The sequence below is a fragment of the Manis javanica genome, chromosome X (assembly GCF_040802235.1).
Source record: "Manis javanica isolate MJ-LG chromosome X, MJ_LKY, whole genome shotgun sequence".
Lineage (NCBI taxonomy): Eukaryota > Metazoa > Chordata > Mammalia > Pholidota > Manidae > Manis > Manis javanica.
In genome coordinates, this window is record NC_133174.1 from 66,102,118 (window position 1) to 66,119,103 (window position 16,986).

Here is a 16,986-nt window from a genome sequence, read left to right on the forward strand (position 1 = left end):
TATGTCCCACAGATTTTGAATGATTATATTTATTTTTGTTTGTCTCCATGCATTCTTTGAAATGATTTGTTTGTTGACCCATTGGTTGATTAGTTTAGCCTCCACATCTTTGTGTTTTTTTCCACTTTTTCCTGTTACTGATTTTTAGTTTCATGCTCCTGTGGTCAGAAAAGTTGCTTGATATAATTTCAGTCTTCTTACATTTATTGAGAGTTGTTGGCCTAGCATGATCTATTCTGGAGAATGTTTCATGTGTATTTGAAAAGAATGTGTATTCTGCTGATTTTGGATGGAATGCTCTCTATATAAGTTCTAATGTGTCATTCAATACCACTGGTTGCTTGTTCATTTTCTGTCTTGATGATTTATCCTTTTATGTAAGTGGGGTATTAAAATCCCTTACTGCTATTATATCACTGTCAATTTTTCCCTTTATGTCTGTGGTTGCTTTATATATTAGCTGCTCTTAGGTTGGGCCCATAGATATTTACAATTGTTAGAGCCTCTTGTTGGATTTATCCCTTTATCATTATGTACTACTCTTTTTTGTCTCTTGTTAAATTCTTTGTTTTGAGTTCTATTTTTTCTGATGTAAGTATGGTTAGTCCGGATTTTTTTTTGCTTCCAGTTGCAAATTATCTTTCATCCCCTTCATTTTCAATCTGTATGTGTTTTAGTGTGTCTTGTAGGCAGCATATAAGTTGGTCTTACTTTGCTATCCATTCAGCCATCCTATATGTTTTGATTGGAACACAGTCCATTTACATTTAAAGTGATTGTTGGCAGGTATATACTTGTTTCCTTTTTGTTAATTGCTTTCTTGTTTTTGTAGTTCTTTTATGTTCCTTTCCTCTTTTCTTGTCCTCTTACCATAAGATATGATGAATTTCTTGAGTGTTATGGTTGGATTCCTTTCTCTCTACTTTTTGTATGTATTATGGCTGGTTTGTGGTTATCATGATGTCCATGTATAGCAGTATATGAATATATATAAATCAGAAGAATACATATTATTTTCAAGTACACATGGGATATTCTCCAGAAGAGATCACACTAAGCCATGAAACAGTTCTCAAAAAATATAAGAAAATTGAAATTCTATCAAGCAACTTTTCTGACTACAAGAGCATGCAATAAAAATCAATAACATGAAAAAAGTAGAAAAAATACAAACATGTGGAGGCTAAACAGCATGCTACTAACCCACCCATGAGTCAACAAAGAGGAAATCAAAAAATACATGGATACAAACAAAAACAGAAATAGATTAGATTGCTTAATATCACACTCTAAAAGCACTATTTTATTATTATTCTCCCCTCTATATTTTATGTATATGATGCCATAATTTATATATATATTTCCTTTGACTAATTTTTCTCTAATTGATTTTACTATTTTTATCTTTTGAACTTTACATTAGCTTTAAAAGTTATTGATCTGCTACCTTTACTGTATGTTTGTTTTTACCAGTGAAATTTTTCCCTTTCCTGATTTTCTTCTAGTTACGGCTTTTTCTTTTCCACTTAAAGAATATACTTTCATATTTCTTATAAGGCCAATTTAATGGTGATGAACCCCTTTGACTTTTGTTTATTGGGAAACTATTTGTCTTCAATTCTGAATGATAAACTTGCTGGTAAACTATTCTCAGCTGTAGATTTTTTCCTTTCAGAGCTTCAGATATGTCCTATCACTCCCTTATGGCCTTCAAAGTATCTGCTGAAAAATCAGCTGATAACCTTAGGGAATTTTCCTTTGTATTTAAAGTCTGCTTTTCTTTTGCTGCTTTTAAGATTCTCTCTTTACTTTTAATCTTTGACATTTTAATTAATATGTATTTTTGTTGACTTTCTTGGGTTCATCCTGTTTGAGTCTCTCTGTGCTACATGGACTTGTCCGCTTCCTGGATGTCTGTTTCCAGGTAGGGAGGTTTTTCCATCTATTAGTACCTCATGTAGGTTTTCAGCCCCTTTCTCTCTTTCTTCTCCTTCAGGGGGCACCCCTATTACGTGAATGTTGTTTTCTTTGAGTTGTCTCAGAGATTCTTAGTATCTCATTTTTTGAAATAATTGTTCTTCCTCTTAAACTTATTTGCTTTCTACTACCCTGTCTTTCAGATTTCTGACTCTTCTTCCACATAGTCTAATCTGCTGTTGATTCCCTCTAATGTATTTTTCATTTCAGTTATTCTAATCTTCTCCTCTGACTGGTTCTTTTTTATATTTTCTGTCTCTTTGTTGAAGTCTTACCTGAGTTCATCGATTCTTTTCTCCAGTCCAGTGACCATCTTTATAACCATTATTTTCAATTTTTTATTAGGTAAATTGCTTACCTTCCACTTTGTTTAGCAATGTTTTGGTGACTTTTCTTAATCTTTCACATGGGACATATTCTTCTGCCTCTTCATTTTGTCACTGTCTTCATGTTTGTTTCTTATAGTAAGAAGTTCAGCTATCTCCTTGTCTTAGAAGTAATGGCTTTATGTAGTAGGCATCTTGTGGTGACCTGATGCAAAATACCCCCTGATCACCAGAACTAGGCACTCCAGCAGTGTCCCCTGTGTGGTCTGTGTGCACATTCATGCTGTGTCTGAGCCACAGCTGTTGTAATTTAGCTGGGGGACAAATCTGGCCCTCTGTCTGGCTGTCATAGTGACTTATTAGACTATTGTGGTTGCGCTAGTTTGCAAGGCATAATCCAGGTGTAGCTGGATGGAAATCTTGGCACAGCTCTTGCCAGTGTACTGGTAGGTGGGGCCAGTGCTCAGCCTGGCTGCCAGCAATAGCCAGTGTTATACTGAAGATGTCCTACTCTGAAAGTCACTGCAGGTGCAGCTGGCTAAAAGGATTGGCACAGCCCCTGTGTGTGCACTGTTTGGTGGGTCCAGCCCTCAGCCTGGCTGCCAGCAAAGGCCAATGAAACTACCATGGTTGCACTAGCTTCAAAGCTCACTCCAGGTGCAGCTGGCTAAAAGTCCCAGTATATCCCTTGCCAGTTAACTGGTGGGTGAAACCAGCCCTCAGCCTTGCTGTCAGTAATGCCCATGTGACTACTTCTAGTGTGTTGGTGCATTGGAATAGGTATTCCCTCCCCAGGGCAGCAGTCACTTTGGTGGAATGCCTGCCAGGCTGGGCATGTTGGATGGCGCAAGTCTACAGGGGAATGTTGAGGCAGAACAAGTGTTGCTGGCATTGTAGTTGGAGTGTTAGAACTGGTTCCGACAAGTGTCAGGTCAGTTTGGCTTAGGGAGGGTACAAAACTGGCATCGGCCAGCCCTCTCCCCCAGAAGAAGCTCTCACAGGCCTCCACCCCTATGGCACATGTCCTAAAGTTAATCAATCAGTATTTCAAATTACTGCTTCTGTGTCAGATTTCAGACATACTGACACAACAAACCTGTCCTCCAAGAGAGGAGATTTACCTTCCAGGTCTTTTGCAGTTAAGCCCATCTGGTTTTGAAAGCCAGATATTATGAGAGCTTGTCTTCCTACTGCAAATCTCCAAGGCCAGGCAGGCCAGGTGTAGGAATTTATCCCTTCCCCTTTCTGTACCTCACTCCCTCCTGCCTGTGGGTTAGGATGGGGAAAGGGTTTGGATCCTGACTGATCATGACTCTGTCCTCTTTACCCTTCTCAATGTGGCCTTCTATTTGTCTTTTGCTGTAGAAGGTGTGTTCTGCCAGTGTCCAGGTCATTTTCAGAGTTAGTTGTATTAGATTCAATTGTTGCCTCAGTGTGTAGATGAGAGGATGTTATCACAGTGACCTCCTATCCTGTCATCTTCCCAGAATCTTTTCCCCAATTTCCTGTGATTTATAAATTGATTATTTTTTCTTTCCTCAAGCTTCTACAGGTATAACTTTTCTTAGTTGAAAAGAGAAGATGCAGGGAATATTGTTGATAGCCCAAATCAGAAAAGAATATTCTAGGGAAAGCAGGCAGCAGAAATACATTATTTGACATATCAGGGTTTACATTTTTGCTTAGTTCCTCAAAATATGGACTTCAAACTATTGTGCATGCAATCCAATCCAATTTTCTTTGAGTGCTTATAAGCAGCAAGTTAATACCTGGCTCTATGGTAATTAACAGAACAGATCTTTTTGTGGCAGTAATGGAGCCAACAGCACATTGGGTGAAATAACTAATAAACAAGTAAACAAACATCTATATTACAAGTGGTGATCTACAAAGAGAAAAATGAAGAGAGTGTGAGAGTACATAATGATGTGTAAGATTACCTAGATAATATTAGTAGTGAAAGTCTCTGACTTGCAAACTGAGATTAAAAGGAGCCAGACTTGTGACTATCTGGAAGAAAATTCCAGACAGAGAGAGCAACATGTGAAAAGGATTTTGTGAGGAAAAACTTCTGGCTAGTTCTATAAACTGAAAGCATCTCAGTGTAGTTGAAACATATAGAATGAGGGTGAGAATGCATGAGGTGATGTTGAAGAGCACAGGAATCATATTATATATTACCTTTAGGACATAGTTAGAAATCTGGCTTTAATACAATAGAGACCCAGCAGAGGACCTTAGACAGGAGAATGATATGGTATTTCAAAGAATGATAACATGTGGAAGGGGTTAAAAGGATCAAGAGATGACATAGTTTGTACAATCAAAGAGTGGTAAATCTAAAGAGAAAAACATGTTGACAGAATTTCAGTAAATGTGATAAGTGCCATGACAAAGGTAAGGGACTATGGAGACAAGCATGATTTCCAATTCTAATACACTACCTCTATACCATGCAAGTTTTATGACCTTGGCACAATGTATTTGTATTTAACTTCTCTTCATCTCAGTTTCCTCATTTGTAATATGGAAATAATGACAGCATTGCCATGAGGATTAATGTAATAATATGTGAAAAGTGTCAAGCCTGTAAATAAATGATAACCCTCGATAAACAGTAGCTATAATTAAGGTTAATGTTAGACACAGTATGGGAAATAGACTTCAGGAGCCAAGACTGGAGTCAGGGAGTCCAATAACGCATATGTTGCAATAGTCAAGAGAAATTATTGCAGTGGCCTGAATTAGGAGAAATGTAGATGTAACAGAGATGGATTTGAGAGATTTTTAGGAGGGAGAATCACGTGATTTCTGATTGGATATGAGCAAAATGTAGTGATAGGGGTTCGATGAATCTCTAGTTTCCAGCTTGAGTATTGGGGTGAGGAGTCCTGACACTGACTGAGAAGGAGAGCTCAGGTGTAGGAGTGATTCGCTAATCTCACACTTCTTTCTGGCACAGTGGGGGGGGGGGGGACTGATATGTCTAGATTGAAGGGGAGAGAGATTGGCAATACAGGGAACACAAATCAACCAGAAATAGTCAACAATAGAGTCAGAGCCCAAGTGAGAGACAGAGACAGGGAACATATTCTGACTTTTTTCCTTCTATTCAGCATTTTCCTGTTAGTGGATTCTTAGGTTATTCTCCTTTCTTACATTTCAGCCATCTCACAGATTGTCACCATCAAGCTTCTCTGAGAGACTTTATATTTCTTCCCTACTGAAAACAAATTATCCCAATCTCTCCCTTCCATGGAGATTTTACATTTAATTGTCACCAAACATATTTGGAGAACTCTTCCTACCTTCAGTCTGATAAAGAGAAGAGGTTTTGGATAACAGGCAATGCAAATCTATAAACTCACAATGTAAATTGCAGAGGCATAAGAACACATAAAAAAGAAGTTGTGAACTTGACCTTTAGGTTGTTGTTCTGGCATAATAGGGCTCTATTATTTAACACAAAAGTGTGAACACAACAACCCCCTTTAGTAAGTGAAAATTTCTACAGCAGTGAAGCAGAAACTAATGCCCATGACAGTAATGTGCAAAAGTGGAAGTGTGATTTGGGTGGGTGTGAGTTACTCTTAGTTCTTGGAATTGTAATGCGTTTGATATGTCTTCACTTCCTTTTTCACAACCTCTGCATGTATAGTAGGTAATAGTAGAAACAGTGTCAATACTGAAGTCAAAGTGAGTGGTGAAGTGGGATGTGTAGCATGTGTGGGGACAGGTGTTTAGTTATATCTTGATGGCCTAACTAGAATACATAAGTTTTAAGATCGTAAGATCCTACTGTGTGATTAGAAAGGTTCTGCCATAATGTACCCTCCAGATGTCATGATGAGCCCCATTCAATAGAATATGAAATACTGACTACATAATAAAAAAGAATGCTTAATACTTAATAAAATAGTCCATCCTGAGCAGGGAGATGGAAATGCTGCAATGGAAATAGCATAGACCTTGGAGCAATTCAGGCATGATAGTAAATCCTTTCTACACCATTTTCTAGCTTTGTTACATTAGTAAACTTCATCTTTCTGAACCCCCATTTCTTCATCTGCACTATGAAAACAATAGTACTTATGTTTTAGGATGGTTATGTGAATTGAATTGGACAATGCATGTGAAAATTTCATTGCAGATTCCTGGGTACATCATTAACAATAAGTCACACCATGATAATTATTTCCTGTTTTTTCACCTGTGAACATCCCTTCACACACTGTTCTAAGTCATACCTGTATAAGTAAGATGAATGACTCTTCAGGACATACCACAGATAGATCAAGTAGGAAGGATGAAATATAAAGAGCTGGGAAGAAATGCAAGTACTCTTTAAATTAATGGTAGTTCATAATGTCTCTTTTTTACCTGTGAATTAATCCCTTGGTGTTTTGTTCTTTTATGATATTTCTATTTCCTGGAGTAGGACTCAAAATTATATAGGAAGTCATTTTACTTATGAGAAGAATCTAAAATCAGGTCATCCTTTTTTATGGTAAAATTACTGAAAATAAAACAAAGCAAAATAACAATAACAATAACACAAACCCTTTTTCCACCTGAGGAACATCCTCACTACTTTGCTTCTTCCACTTCTAGCTCTAAATGCAATAAACACTCCTGAAGTACAGACAGAAGTTATGTTTGTAAATTTTGATTTTGGGAGAAAAAAAATGAAGAGAAATGTATATAAAAAGATTGGTCACTTTGTCCCATTTAGTAGCTTTGTGGCCTTAATAAATTCCATTTCTTCTACCTATATTATAAGGGGGCTAAATTAAATGATTTTCAAAAGTCTTCTCCAATATAAACCTCTACAAGACAGTCAAAGTTAAAATAGTCAAGTTGTTGCTCTCTTGACATTCTTTTCTGCAGGCAGCCTGCATAAGTCTATGGCCAGACCATGAGAAGCCCTAAAGATTATTCTATATTCCCCATGTATTGTATATAATGCAAAATAAAAATTACACTAAAGCATGAAGTAAGTTTTAAAAAGCCCCAAATATTTTCTCCTTATGATGACTTTTTAAATGAAAAATAAAGTATTAAGTCTTAAATTGTTTCCAAGAAAATTATTTTGATAGCCTCTTTTGTTGGTGTACTAATCAATGTTCACTGTGAGGGTTAGATAATCTGCCATGTTCATTATGTCACACCAGTACAGAGATCCCCTTTGGTGGAGAATTAGTTTCTTCTCTTCCAGATCACATAAGGGAAAGTATTCTAGTTCAGCTTCTAAATTCATATAATAATGAAATTTTTCATGTAAAATTGTAATGAGACTTAAGCCAGTAGACACAAAGTCCACAAGCACTACCAGCCCTTGTGATATAATTATAAGGAAGTAGCATTTCCAAGGCATTAAAAATGAGCTAAGTTATTGGCAATACAGGACAAAGGATGAAGGGCAATTTCCAAGTATTGTAGTGTCAAAGTAAGAAGTCAGGACTCAATGGGAAAGGTGGCAGATGAAGGAGAAGCAAAGGGACCTAACAGGTGAAGCTAGATGGAATGAGTAAGTAATATTCACTTTAATCAAGGCTTGGGACAGGAAATAATTGGATGCAAAAGAAACAGAATACTTTAGGAATATATTCTCCCATACGATATGTTGCCTTTTTGTTTTGTTGATGGTTTGCTGCACAGAAACTTTTTAATTTGATGCATTTTCACTTTTGTTTCCCTTACCCAAGAAGACATATCCAGAAAAATATTGTTCATGCTTATTATGTTCAAGAGTTTTTGCCTATGTTTTCTTCTAAAAGTTTTATGTTCTCATGTTTTATATATAGGTCTTTAATCCACTTTTTAGTCTACTTTTGTATATGAAGTTGGACAGCAATCCAGTTTCATTCTCTTGCAGGTAGCTGTCCAGTTTTCCCAACACCATTTATTGAAGAAGCACTCTTTCCTCATTGTATATTCATGGCTCCTTTATCATATATTAATTGACTATATATGCGTGGGTTTGTTTTTGGGCTCTTTATTCAGTTCAATTTATCCAATAAGGGGTTAATATCCAAAATACATAAAGAACACATATGACTCAATACCAAAAAATAAATAATACAATCAAAAAACAGGCAGAAGACCTGGACAGACATTTTTCCAAAGAAGACATACAGATGACCAACAGATACATGAAAAAATTCTCCACACTACTAATCATCAAGAAAATGAATATCAAAAACACAATGAGATATCACCTCACACGAGTCAGAATGCCCACTGCCCCCAAAACAAGAAGTAACAAGTGTTGGCTGGGATATGGGGGGAAGGGAGCCCTCCAGCACTGTTGGTGGGAATGTAAATTGGTACAGCCACTATTGAAAGCAGTATGGAGGGTCCTCAAAAAACTAAAAATAGAAATACCATGTGACTCAGTATCTTAACTTCTAGGAATTTAACCAAAGAAAACAAAATCTATGATTTGAATAGATGCACCGCTATATTAATTGCCACATTATTTACAATAGCCAAGATATTGAAGCAACCAAAGCATGCATCAGTCGATGAATGGAAAAAGAAACTGTGGTACATATACACAATGGAATACTATTCAGCCACAAAAAGAAAGAAATCCTGCCATTTATGACAAAATGGATGGACCTAGAGGGCATTATGCTAAGTGAAATAAATATGGTGGAGAAAAAGAAATACCACATGATACCACTTATATGTGGAATCTAAAAACAAAACAAAATAAAATGAACAATACAGTCATAGACCCATAGACACAGAGAAATGCCTGGTGGTTACCATGGGAAAGAGATTAGGTGAAGCAGGATGGGTGAGGGGGTTTAAGAGGCACAAAATCTGAATCATAGTACAAGTTGATCATGGAGAGGGAAGTGCAACATGGAGAACATAATCAATGGTTTTGTAACATCCTTCTGTGTTGACATATAGTAACTTCACTAGTGGGGGTAGGTATTTAATAATGTGTGTAACTGTGGAATCATTGTGCTTTATTCTTGAAACAAATATAATATTGTATAACAACTATACTTCCATAAAAAATAAATTAAAGAGGGATCATTTTTTTAAAAATACAGTTAAGGAGCAAAATGATCTACGTCTATCTCCAGAAAGCAGTCTTTGAAACTCAGAGACTAAATATGGAAAAATAAAACAGATTCCAATGCTACACATTTTCTGTTCTGCTGAGAACAACACACTGAATATCTCTGGACATCTTTGCTTGTAAGACATAACTTAAACAATTTGGGAGAGCAGTTTGGGGATAATTCCATGGTTCCCTAAATCATTCACTGGGTGAGCTTGGATCAGTAGTATATCTTCCTTGAGTATCTCCTTATTCATCTGTATACAGGTCCCTTCTAATTCTAACACTCTGTCTCTTGTAAGTATGAAAAAGGTATCCGGATTTTGGCTAAAGAACTGATTAACTATTAGACTCTTTTTTTCTTTGCTTTGTTCAGGGATCATAACTTCACGGCTTACCTTGGTGAATATACTGAAATATTCAAGATGGGTAGCAACAGTACCAACAATGTTATGACTAACTGCAGTGTCACCAGTGTGACATTTCAGTACACCCTGTATGCAACCACCTACATTCTCATATTCATTCCTGGTCTTCTGGCCAACAGTGCAGCCTTGTGGGTTCTGTGTCGCTTCATCAGCAAGAAAAATAAAGCCATCATTTTCATGATCAACCTCTCTGTGGCTGACCTTGCTCACGTGCTGTCCTTACCCCTCCGGATTTACTATTACATCAGTCACCACTGGCCTTTCCAGAGGGCCCTTTGCCTGCTGTGCTTCTACCTGAAATATCTCAATATGTATGCCAGCATTTGCTTCCTGACGTGCATCAGCCTTCAGAGGTGCTTCTTCCTCCTGAAGCCCTTTAGGGCCAGAGACTGGAAACGTAGATATGATGTAGGCATCAGTGCTGCCATTTGGATCGTCGTGGGGACTGCCTGTTTGCCATTTCCCATCCTAAGAAACACAGACTTAGCCAACAACACTGAGTCCTGCTTTGCTGATCTTGGTTATAAGAAAATGAATGCAGTTGCTTTGGTTGGAATGATTACAATCGCTGAACTCTCAGGATTTGTGGTTCCAGTAATAACCATTGCATGGTGTACCTGGAAAACTACTATATCATTGAGGCAGCCACCACTGGCTTTCCAAGGAATCAATGAGAGGCAGAAAGCACTCAGGATGGTTTTCATGTGTGCCTCTGTCTTCTTCATCTGCTTCACTCCCTATCATATTAACTTTTTTTTTTATACTATGGTAAAGGAAACCATTATTAGCAGTTGTCCCATTGTCCAAAGCACACTGTATTTCCATCCTTTTTGTCTATGCCTTGCAAGTCTTTCCTGTCTTTTGGATCCAATTCTCTATTACTTCATGGCCTCAGAGTTTCGTGACCAACTATCCCACCATGGCAGCTCTGTGACCCATTCCCGCCTTATGAGCAGGGAGAGTGGTTCGTCAATGATTAGCTAAAAGTAAAATAATTTTTCAATTGTGATTATGTTTAACTATGTTCCCTGGCTTTTTCAAGGGCCAGAATGACCAACCAGACAACTCCTTTCATTGAACTTCAGGGACAACAGGAAAAAGGTCTTCTTGTGTGATATTCGTGGTCACAGGGGTGTGAAGATGGAGGCCAAGTGTGATTAATGTGGGAGAGGAAGGGAAGATGAACTTTCTTTGTTTCCTCATTGAAATTGAAGGCGCTTTCTTATTTAAGAGACATAGATCATGTTTTTACAAATATTTTCAACCAAAATGGAAATCTAATATTTTATTTTAAACATTTATTCACTAAATATGATATTGTTAATAAGATACAATAAATAAAAGAATCTTTTCCAGAATGCAAAAGTAAATCTCTTTCATATAAATCCTTTTATTTGTGAATGATAGTAAAAATGTTCAGTCTGTCTAAGAGATAACTGTACAGGCAAGGGAAAGTGAAAACTGAAACAATGTATGCACAAACATCAGGACCACAAACCTGTATATAACTAAATAATGGGCATGGAAATTTGCTCATTCACTAAAAATGTGTTGGATACCTATTGTATTCTGCATTACAACTTTCCTAAGTACTTTCACATACAGCATCTTATTTGGTCTTTCTAATAAACTTGTGGAACTTTCCAATACAAATGAATAAATGGAATCTAAGAGAGGTGAAATAACTTTTCTGAGGATAAACAGTGTTGAGGCCAAATTTGTCCTATATATACCACATATGCTTGTTAGTCCATTTGCATTGTTACATTTATTAAGTTAATACTAAACTTGACTTGAATGGTGAAAATATAAACTAAAGCTAAGGCACATGAGATAAAGACCATTTCTACACAATTTTCCTGAGACTGAAAAGTTTGTGGGCTGTGGGAATGGCATGTCAGACCTCAGGTTGCAATGCATAAAATGATAGATTGCTCTAAAGTGTCCTGATGATCAGGTGTATAGGAAACTCTAGTAGTTCATTGTTTGCCACAAAAATATATACATAATGCTTAATGTTGGTCATACAAATCCCATAAGTGGATGAAAGAAAGAAAGCTGTAATGCTGAGAGGTAAGTATTCTGTGAAACTCATATTTTTTTTGAGGGGTCGGAGCTTACTCAAACTTTTTCTTCTTAAACTTTGCATTGCCCTGAGAAAATCTGTATTTATTATGAAAATTCTCTGTGAACAGAGCTCATAGAATTGCATTATAAAGAGAAAACATCACTACACCATGAATGAATGGAAATAAAGTGTGTCCTTCTGTCAGCCTTATCTTCATTTTTCTAGAGGTTACAGCTATTATTTCAGAGCCATTATGGAGTATATGAGTACAAACAATCCTCAGCTTCTCAGGTTGGCATTTATAAAACTCAGTCCATCAATTTCATCTCTTATGCCTGCAATTTAAATAGTAAAAACATCATGTGTAGGGAGGGGAAGAGAAGCGGTAATCCTCAAAACATACATTTGAACAGACTTACTGTTGAAGAGGAAGAAAAAAAATTAACAGTAACAATGTTTCTAAGAAGGTAGAGTGATCTGTAATTATAAAGTAGTAAGACTGGTACTCTTATGCATAATTAACCTGTATCTAAGGGCACTGCCTAATGAAGGTTTCCAGATATGCTTAAAGTTAATGGCAGCATTATCAGAATTACTTCATGGCCTCAGAGTTTCATGACCAGCCCCACTCTAAGGTTATGATTTTGAAAGAAACCCATTTGGTACTACACATCCTCTTATGTTTTTGGAGAAAGGAACCTCCTCAGTTTTAAATAGTTATGCTTTCAAGTTTTTGACAAAACTAAAAATAGAAATAACATATGACTCAGTAACTCCACCTCTAGGAATTTACCCAAAGAAAACAAAATCTCTGTTTTGAAAAGATATATGTACCCCTATGTTTACTGTCACATTATTTACAATAGCCAAGATATGGAAGCAATCAGTTTGTCCATCAATAGAGGAATAGATAAACAAGACGTGTTACATTAAAAAAAGAAGTACCGCTTCAGACACAGGTTTTGTGGATTAGGTGGCAAATTAAATTATGTGCCTTTCATTGAGTCAGAATTAAATTGGAGTATTTTGGCTGTTTTTTTGACACGGGAATCCCTATCGTAGTGAGATAGGAAAAGATACCATCAAAGCAAGCAATGGTTAGTTTGGAATTTTAAAGGCTGAGATACCAGGAGGAAAGGTGGTAATACTTGATCATATGAGGTAGCTGAAGAAATCAGTGAGTCCAAGAGATACAAAGGTTTTACAATGGATTTGAACAGTTTTCCCTGTGCTTATCACAGGGAAAAGATGTAAGATAAAGAGGGCAGCAAAACGTATCCTGGAATCAGCTTTTCAAAAATTCACCAAAAAAAACCTCTACATTGCTCCCAAATCTCTCTAAGACACTTGTCAAAATCCACTTAGGGAACATTCAGAATTTAATGACCCTAATTAAAGCCTTTTTAACCTGACAGTTTTGTTAAAAAGGGAAGGGATTTTGAGGAGTAAAATAACTTTGTGCAACAATTTATACGACCTTGAATGCAGTTAGTAAATGATTGGTTGGTTATACTGTTTATCTTTAGAAAGCTTTAAATACTAGCACAGAGTATAGATAAAAGATTTATCAGAGAGCAAATCCATTATCACTATGAAGTATATACTCAATTCTATAAAAATATTAATTATCATGCTCTTATTTGAAAATTACTCTGTGATAAAATTGTTTCTATAAGAAAATCAGTTTCTCCTTTCATTCTTCTGCATATTTTCCAGGAATATAATCTACCACAAAAGTAAAGTTAGTATTTATAATAGAAATTTAAAACCACATTCCTCTTTTAAGTAGTAAGTAGTTTGGATGTCTTATTAACTCTTTAGAACTACTACTGTGCCTCTAAGTACATTAAAATACAATATCTAATTACAAGTGAAAATATACTATTATACTCTAAGGCTCTGAAAGAGTTCATTAATCTCCCAAAATTCCAAATTCACCACCAGTGAATAATTAAGTTATTTTTGCCCCCTGGTTTTTTAATCATTAACCACAATTTGAAAAATTGATTTCCATTTTCCTTATAGGTATTCCTTGATCCAAGTAATTTATATGTGCATAATTTTTATTGTACAAAATTGATAAAGTAGGAAGGGGATAATTGGTTTATAGAAACTGAATTTAAAATTGGGTAAAAAGGAGAAAGGAGAGTAACACAATTCCAGGAGCTATTAAAATAGACTAGAAAAATTTCTTGATCTTCTAGAATAGGAGGAAAGATTTGCATGACCTTAAAAATTAAATTTGAACTGGGTCTTGCATGATGGGAACGTTTTCAAGTTGTTGATAAATATAGAAGAGTAAGCATTCTTACTAAAAACCCTTTTGAACCAAGGGTGGAATGAGGAAAAATAATGGGAGGTGACCACTGAATACTATGGTTTGGCTAGAAATATACACAGAAGCAGTTAGTAATGAGGCTATAAAACTTAGAGGTCTGGTTCCAGTTCAAGATGGCAATATATGGAGAACCTGAACTCACCTCCTTCTATGGACACACCAAATCTACAGCTGTATATGGAAAAATTCCACTGGGAAAAAACTTAAAAACAGGCAGAGCAACCACTTCACACTGGAATATGAAAGGGAAACCACATCAAAATGAGTAGGAAAGGCTGAGACATAATCTCACCATAATCCCCACTGCTGGTATGGCAATACACAATTGGGAGGGGACTCAAAATTTGGAGCTTCAACTTGAAGATCAAAGGGTTCCTACCTTTGGCAAAATTGGACAATCCAACTTTTAAGACCAGTGCATGAATGACAAGACCCCAAAACATCTGAATTTAAGGACCAATGAGGCACAGCTCCGTAAGACCCATGGGACTGTGGAAAACTGAGAAATGGCTCTATAAAGAGCTCTCATGCAGACTCACCCACCCCAGCACCCAGCACAGAAGAAGCTCTTTGAAAAGCTCCTAGGTTTTATGTGAAAGAGACTCATTGCATATTTTAAAACATTGGTCTGAAAGGCAGGGCTCTAATGAAATATACACTGGGATGAAGGCTGATGGGCACCATCTTTCTGCTCTCCATCTGCCCTGCTAAATTCAGTGGGCACTACCTTTGTTTTCTTTTCTTTTTTCTTTATTTTCTTATTTTACTTTTCTTTTCCCTTTTCTTTTCTTTTTTTAATAGTTATCATCTTTGTACTTTCCCTCTACCTTGCTGCAGTTGGTAACCCAATTTTCATGCTCTCCCTCTGCTGCACTACAAAGTACTAGTATCTATTGGAGGTGAGTGTCTACAGGTCTGGTGACCCTGTTTTCACTTCTGGTAACCTGATTTTTGTGGCAGCCACCAAGGGTATGCTTCTTGATCACCTGGCTTTGGAGGCCAGGGAGCTTGTGATCATGGGTCCTATGGGACTGTAACCATCAGAGATACAGTTTGTAGTGGACTACCACTCTTAGGGCACTGCACAGGTAGCAGACTGCAACACTCCCAAAGTCTTTCTGATAAAGAGGCCAATTTGTTTCTCCAGATAGTTTGGTCTGAGAAGCAGGCTTCTGGTTTGGTATACTAATAGGTGCCTATGGAGGTGCAATCAGGGAATGGAGGCTGGAAGATGTAATCTTTGCTCATTCCTTCTGAATCACTCCAGCTAGCTGGGATCTTCCAGAAAGGAGCTTAAAACTTCTTCAGTGCCCTGGTTTTTTAGACTGCTGACAGAAAATACCTCTACAATGACTGACTTTGGTGGCCAGAAGAGTATATAGTCACAGGTCCCCTGGAGATATAATCAATGGAGAAAGAGTTCTTAAGCAGCTACAACCCTGAGGGCACATCAAGAGGTAACAGACCCAAGAGTTCAATATTCCTGTGAAAGATGTCTAATTAGCTTATTATCATAACTGCAGTTTGAGCAGCAGGGTTCTAATTAAACATACATTGAAGAGCTAACTGTAAACCTTTCCTCAGACCTTAGTAAATGAATACTATGCTTACACTCTTCTTCTGCCATGCTCTACAGGACCAGCATCTCTCAAGGAGGAGTTCTTATATGTGTCTGTTGCCCTTGTTTTTATGTCCAGTGCCTTGGTTTTTGTGATCACTGCCCAGGGGATAAATCCTTCCCTGGCTCTTATGGCCAGGGTTCTTAAATTCTTGGGTCACATATAACAATCAAAGAGACAGTTCTTGGCAGGCTGCAACACCCAGGGAACTACAGACAGCAGAGTGAAACATCCCTATCCACTCTCTAAAAGGGGACTACTTGCTTTTCATATAGCTTTGACCTTAGGGGAAGCTTCAGGTCTGGCACACATCTAGGGACTATGGAGATGTTGACAGGGAATGCAGGATGAAGGACACCGTTTTTGCACTCTCCCTCTACCTTGGTACAATTTATCAGTATCTTCCAGAAAGAAGTCTACACACTCATGTGGAGGCACATTTTTTGTGAACTGCTGCCCAGGGGACACCTCCAGATGGTTTGGCTCTAGTGTTCAGTAGGGCTTGCACCTGTGGTCCCATAAGACTGTACATATTTGCACTTTTCAAAAACTGCTGCATGAGCATCTGGTTTCCAATCACTATGAATGTAGGTGCTGATTGAGGTCCTTCCCTTTGGGACACTCACTGGTCTTGGCATGCCATTGCTAAGCAGAAAAGTAGATATGAGTGTGATGAAGAGAGAATGAGACCAGTCAAGTCCACTAGAAGGGACTCAAAGAGTTAACCAGTTAAAACCAGAGATCCAGAAAAGACTCACAGAGTTAATAAGTTTATCAGTTGAAGCTCCAAAGGCCAGGAGTAACTTGGAATATAAAGATATTCACTAGATAAAGAAAAGTATCCCAGCATAGCCTATGACTTCATTGCGTCAGATCATGCCATTGTAAGATTTACTTTAGCCAGTGTGGGGGAGTTGAGGCTCCTATGGCCAGGATCCTCACTGAACATAAACTACCTGATGATGTAACTGGCCTGTTGCTGAACTGCCTCTTCCACACCTTTAGGCAATAAGATATTATTGCGCTATATAGAGAACTCTGCCCAGTGCTCCGGGCAGAGGCAGAGATGCTAGTGCTTGACCTAACACAGGGAGAACAAGCCGGGTAATAAACCCTTTCACCCCAAAGAACGTTTTGCTGTCAATTTCTTTG

General features: G+C 37.4%; 1 protein-coding gene across 1 annotated transcript in view; it reads left to right on the forward strand.

Moving 5' to 3' along the window:
* The window catches only part of LOC108393686 (putative P2Y purinoceptor 10), a 32,129-nt gene extending 20,094 nt beyond the window's left edge, over window positions 1-12,035 (forward strand). The window contains exon 2 of the mRNA XM_037003988.2: window positions 9,758-12,035. Within this exon, the coding sequence (XP_036859883.1) occupies window positions 9,807-10,793 (987 nt within the window). The 5' untranslated portion in view covers window positions 9,758-9,806 and the 3' untranslated portion in view covers window positions 10,794-12,035. The remainder of the gene's footprint in view (window positions 1-9,757) is intronic.
* The last annotated feature ends 4,951 nt before the right edge of the window (window positions 12,036-16,986 follow it).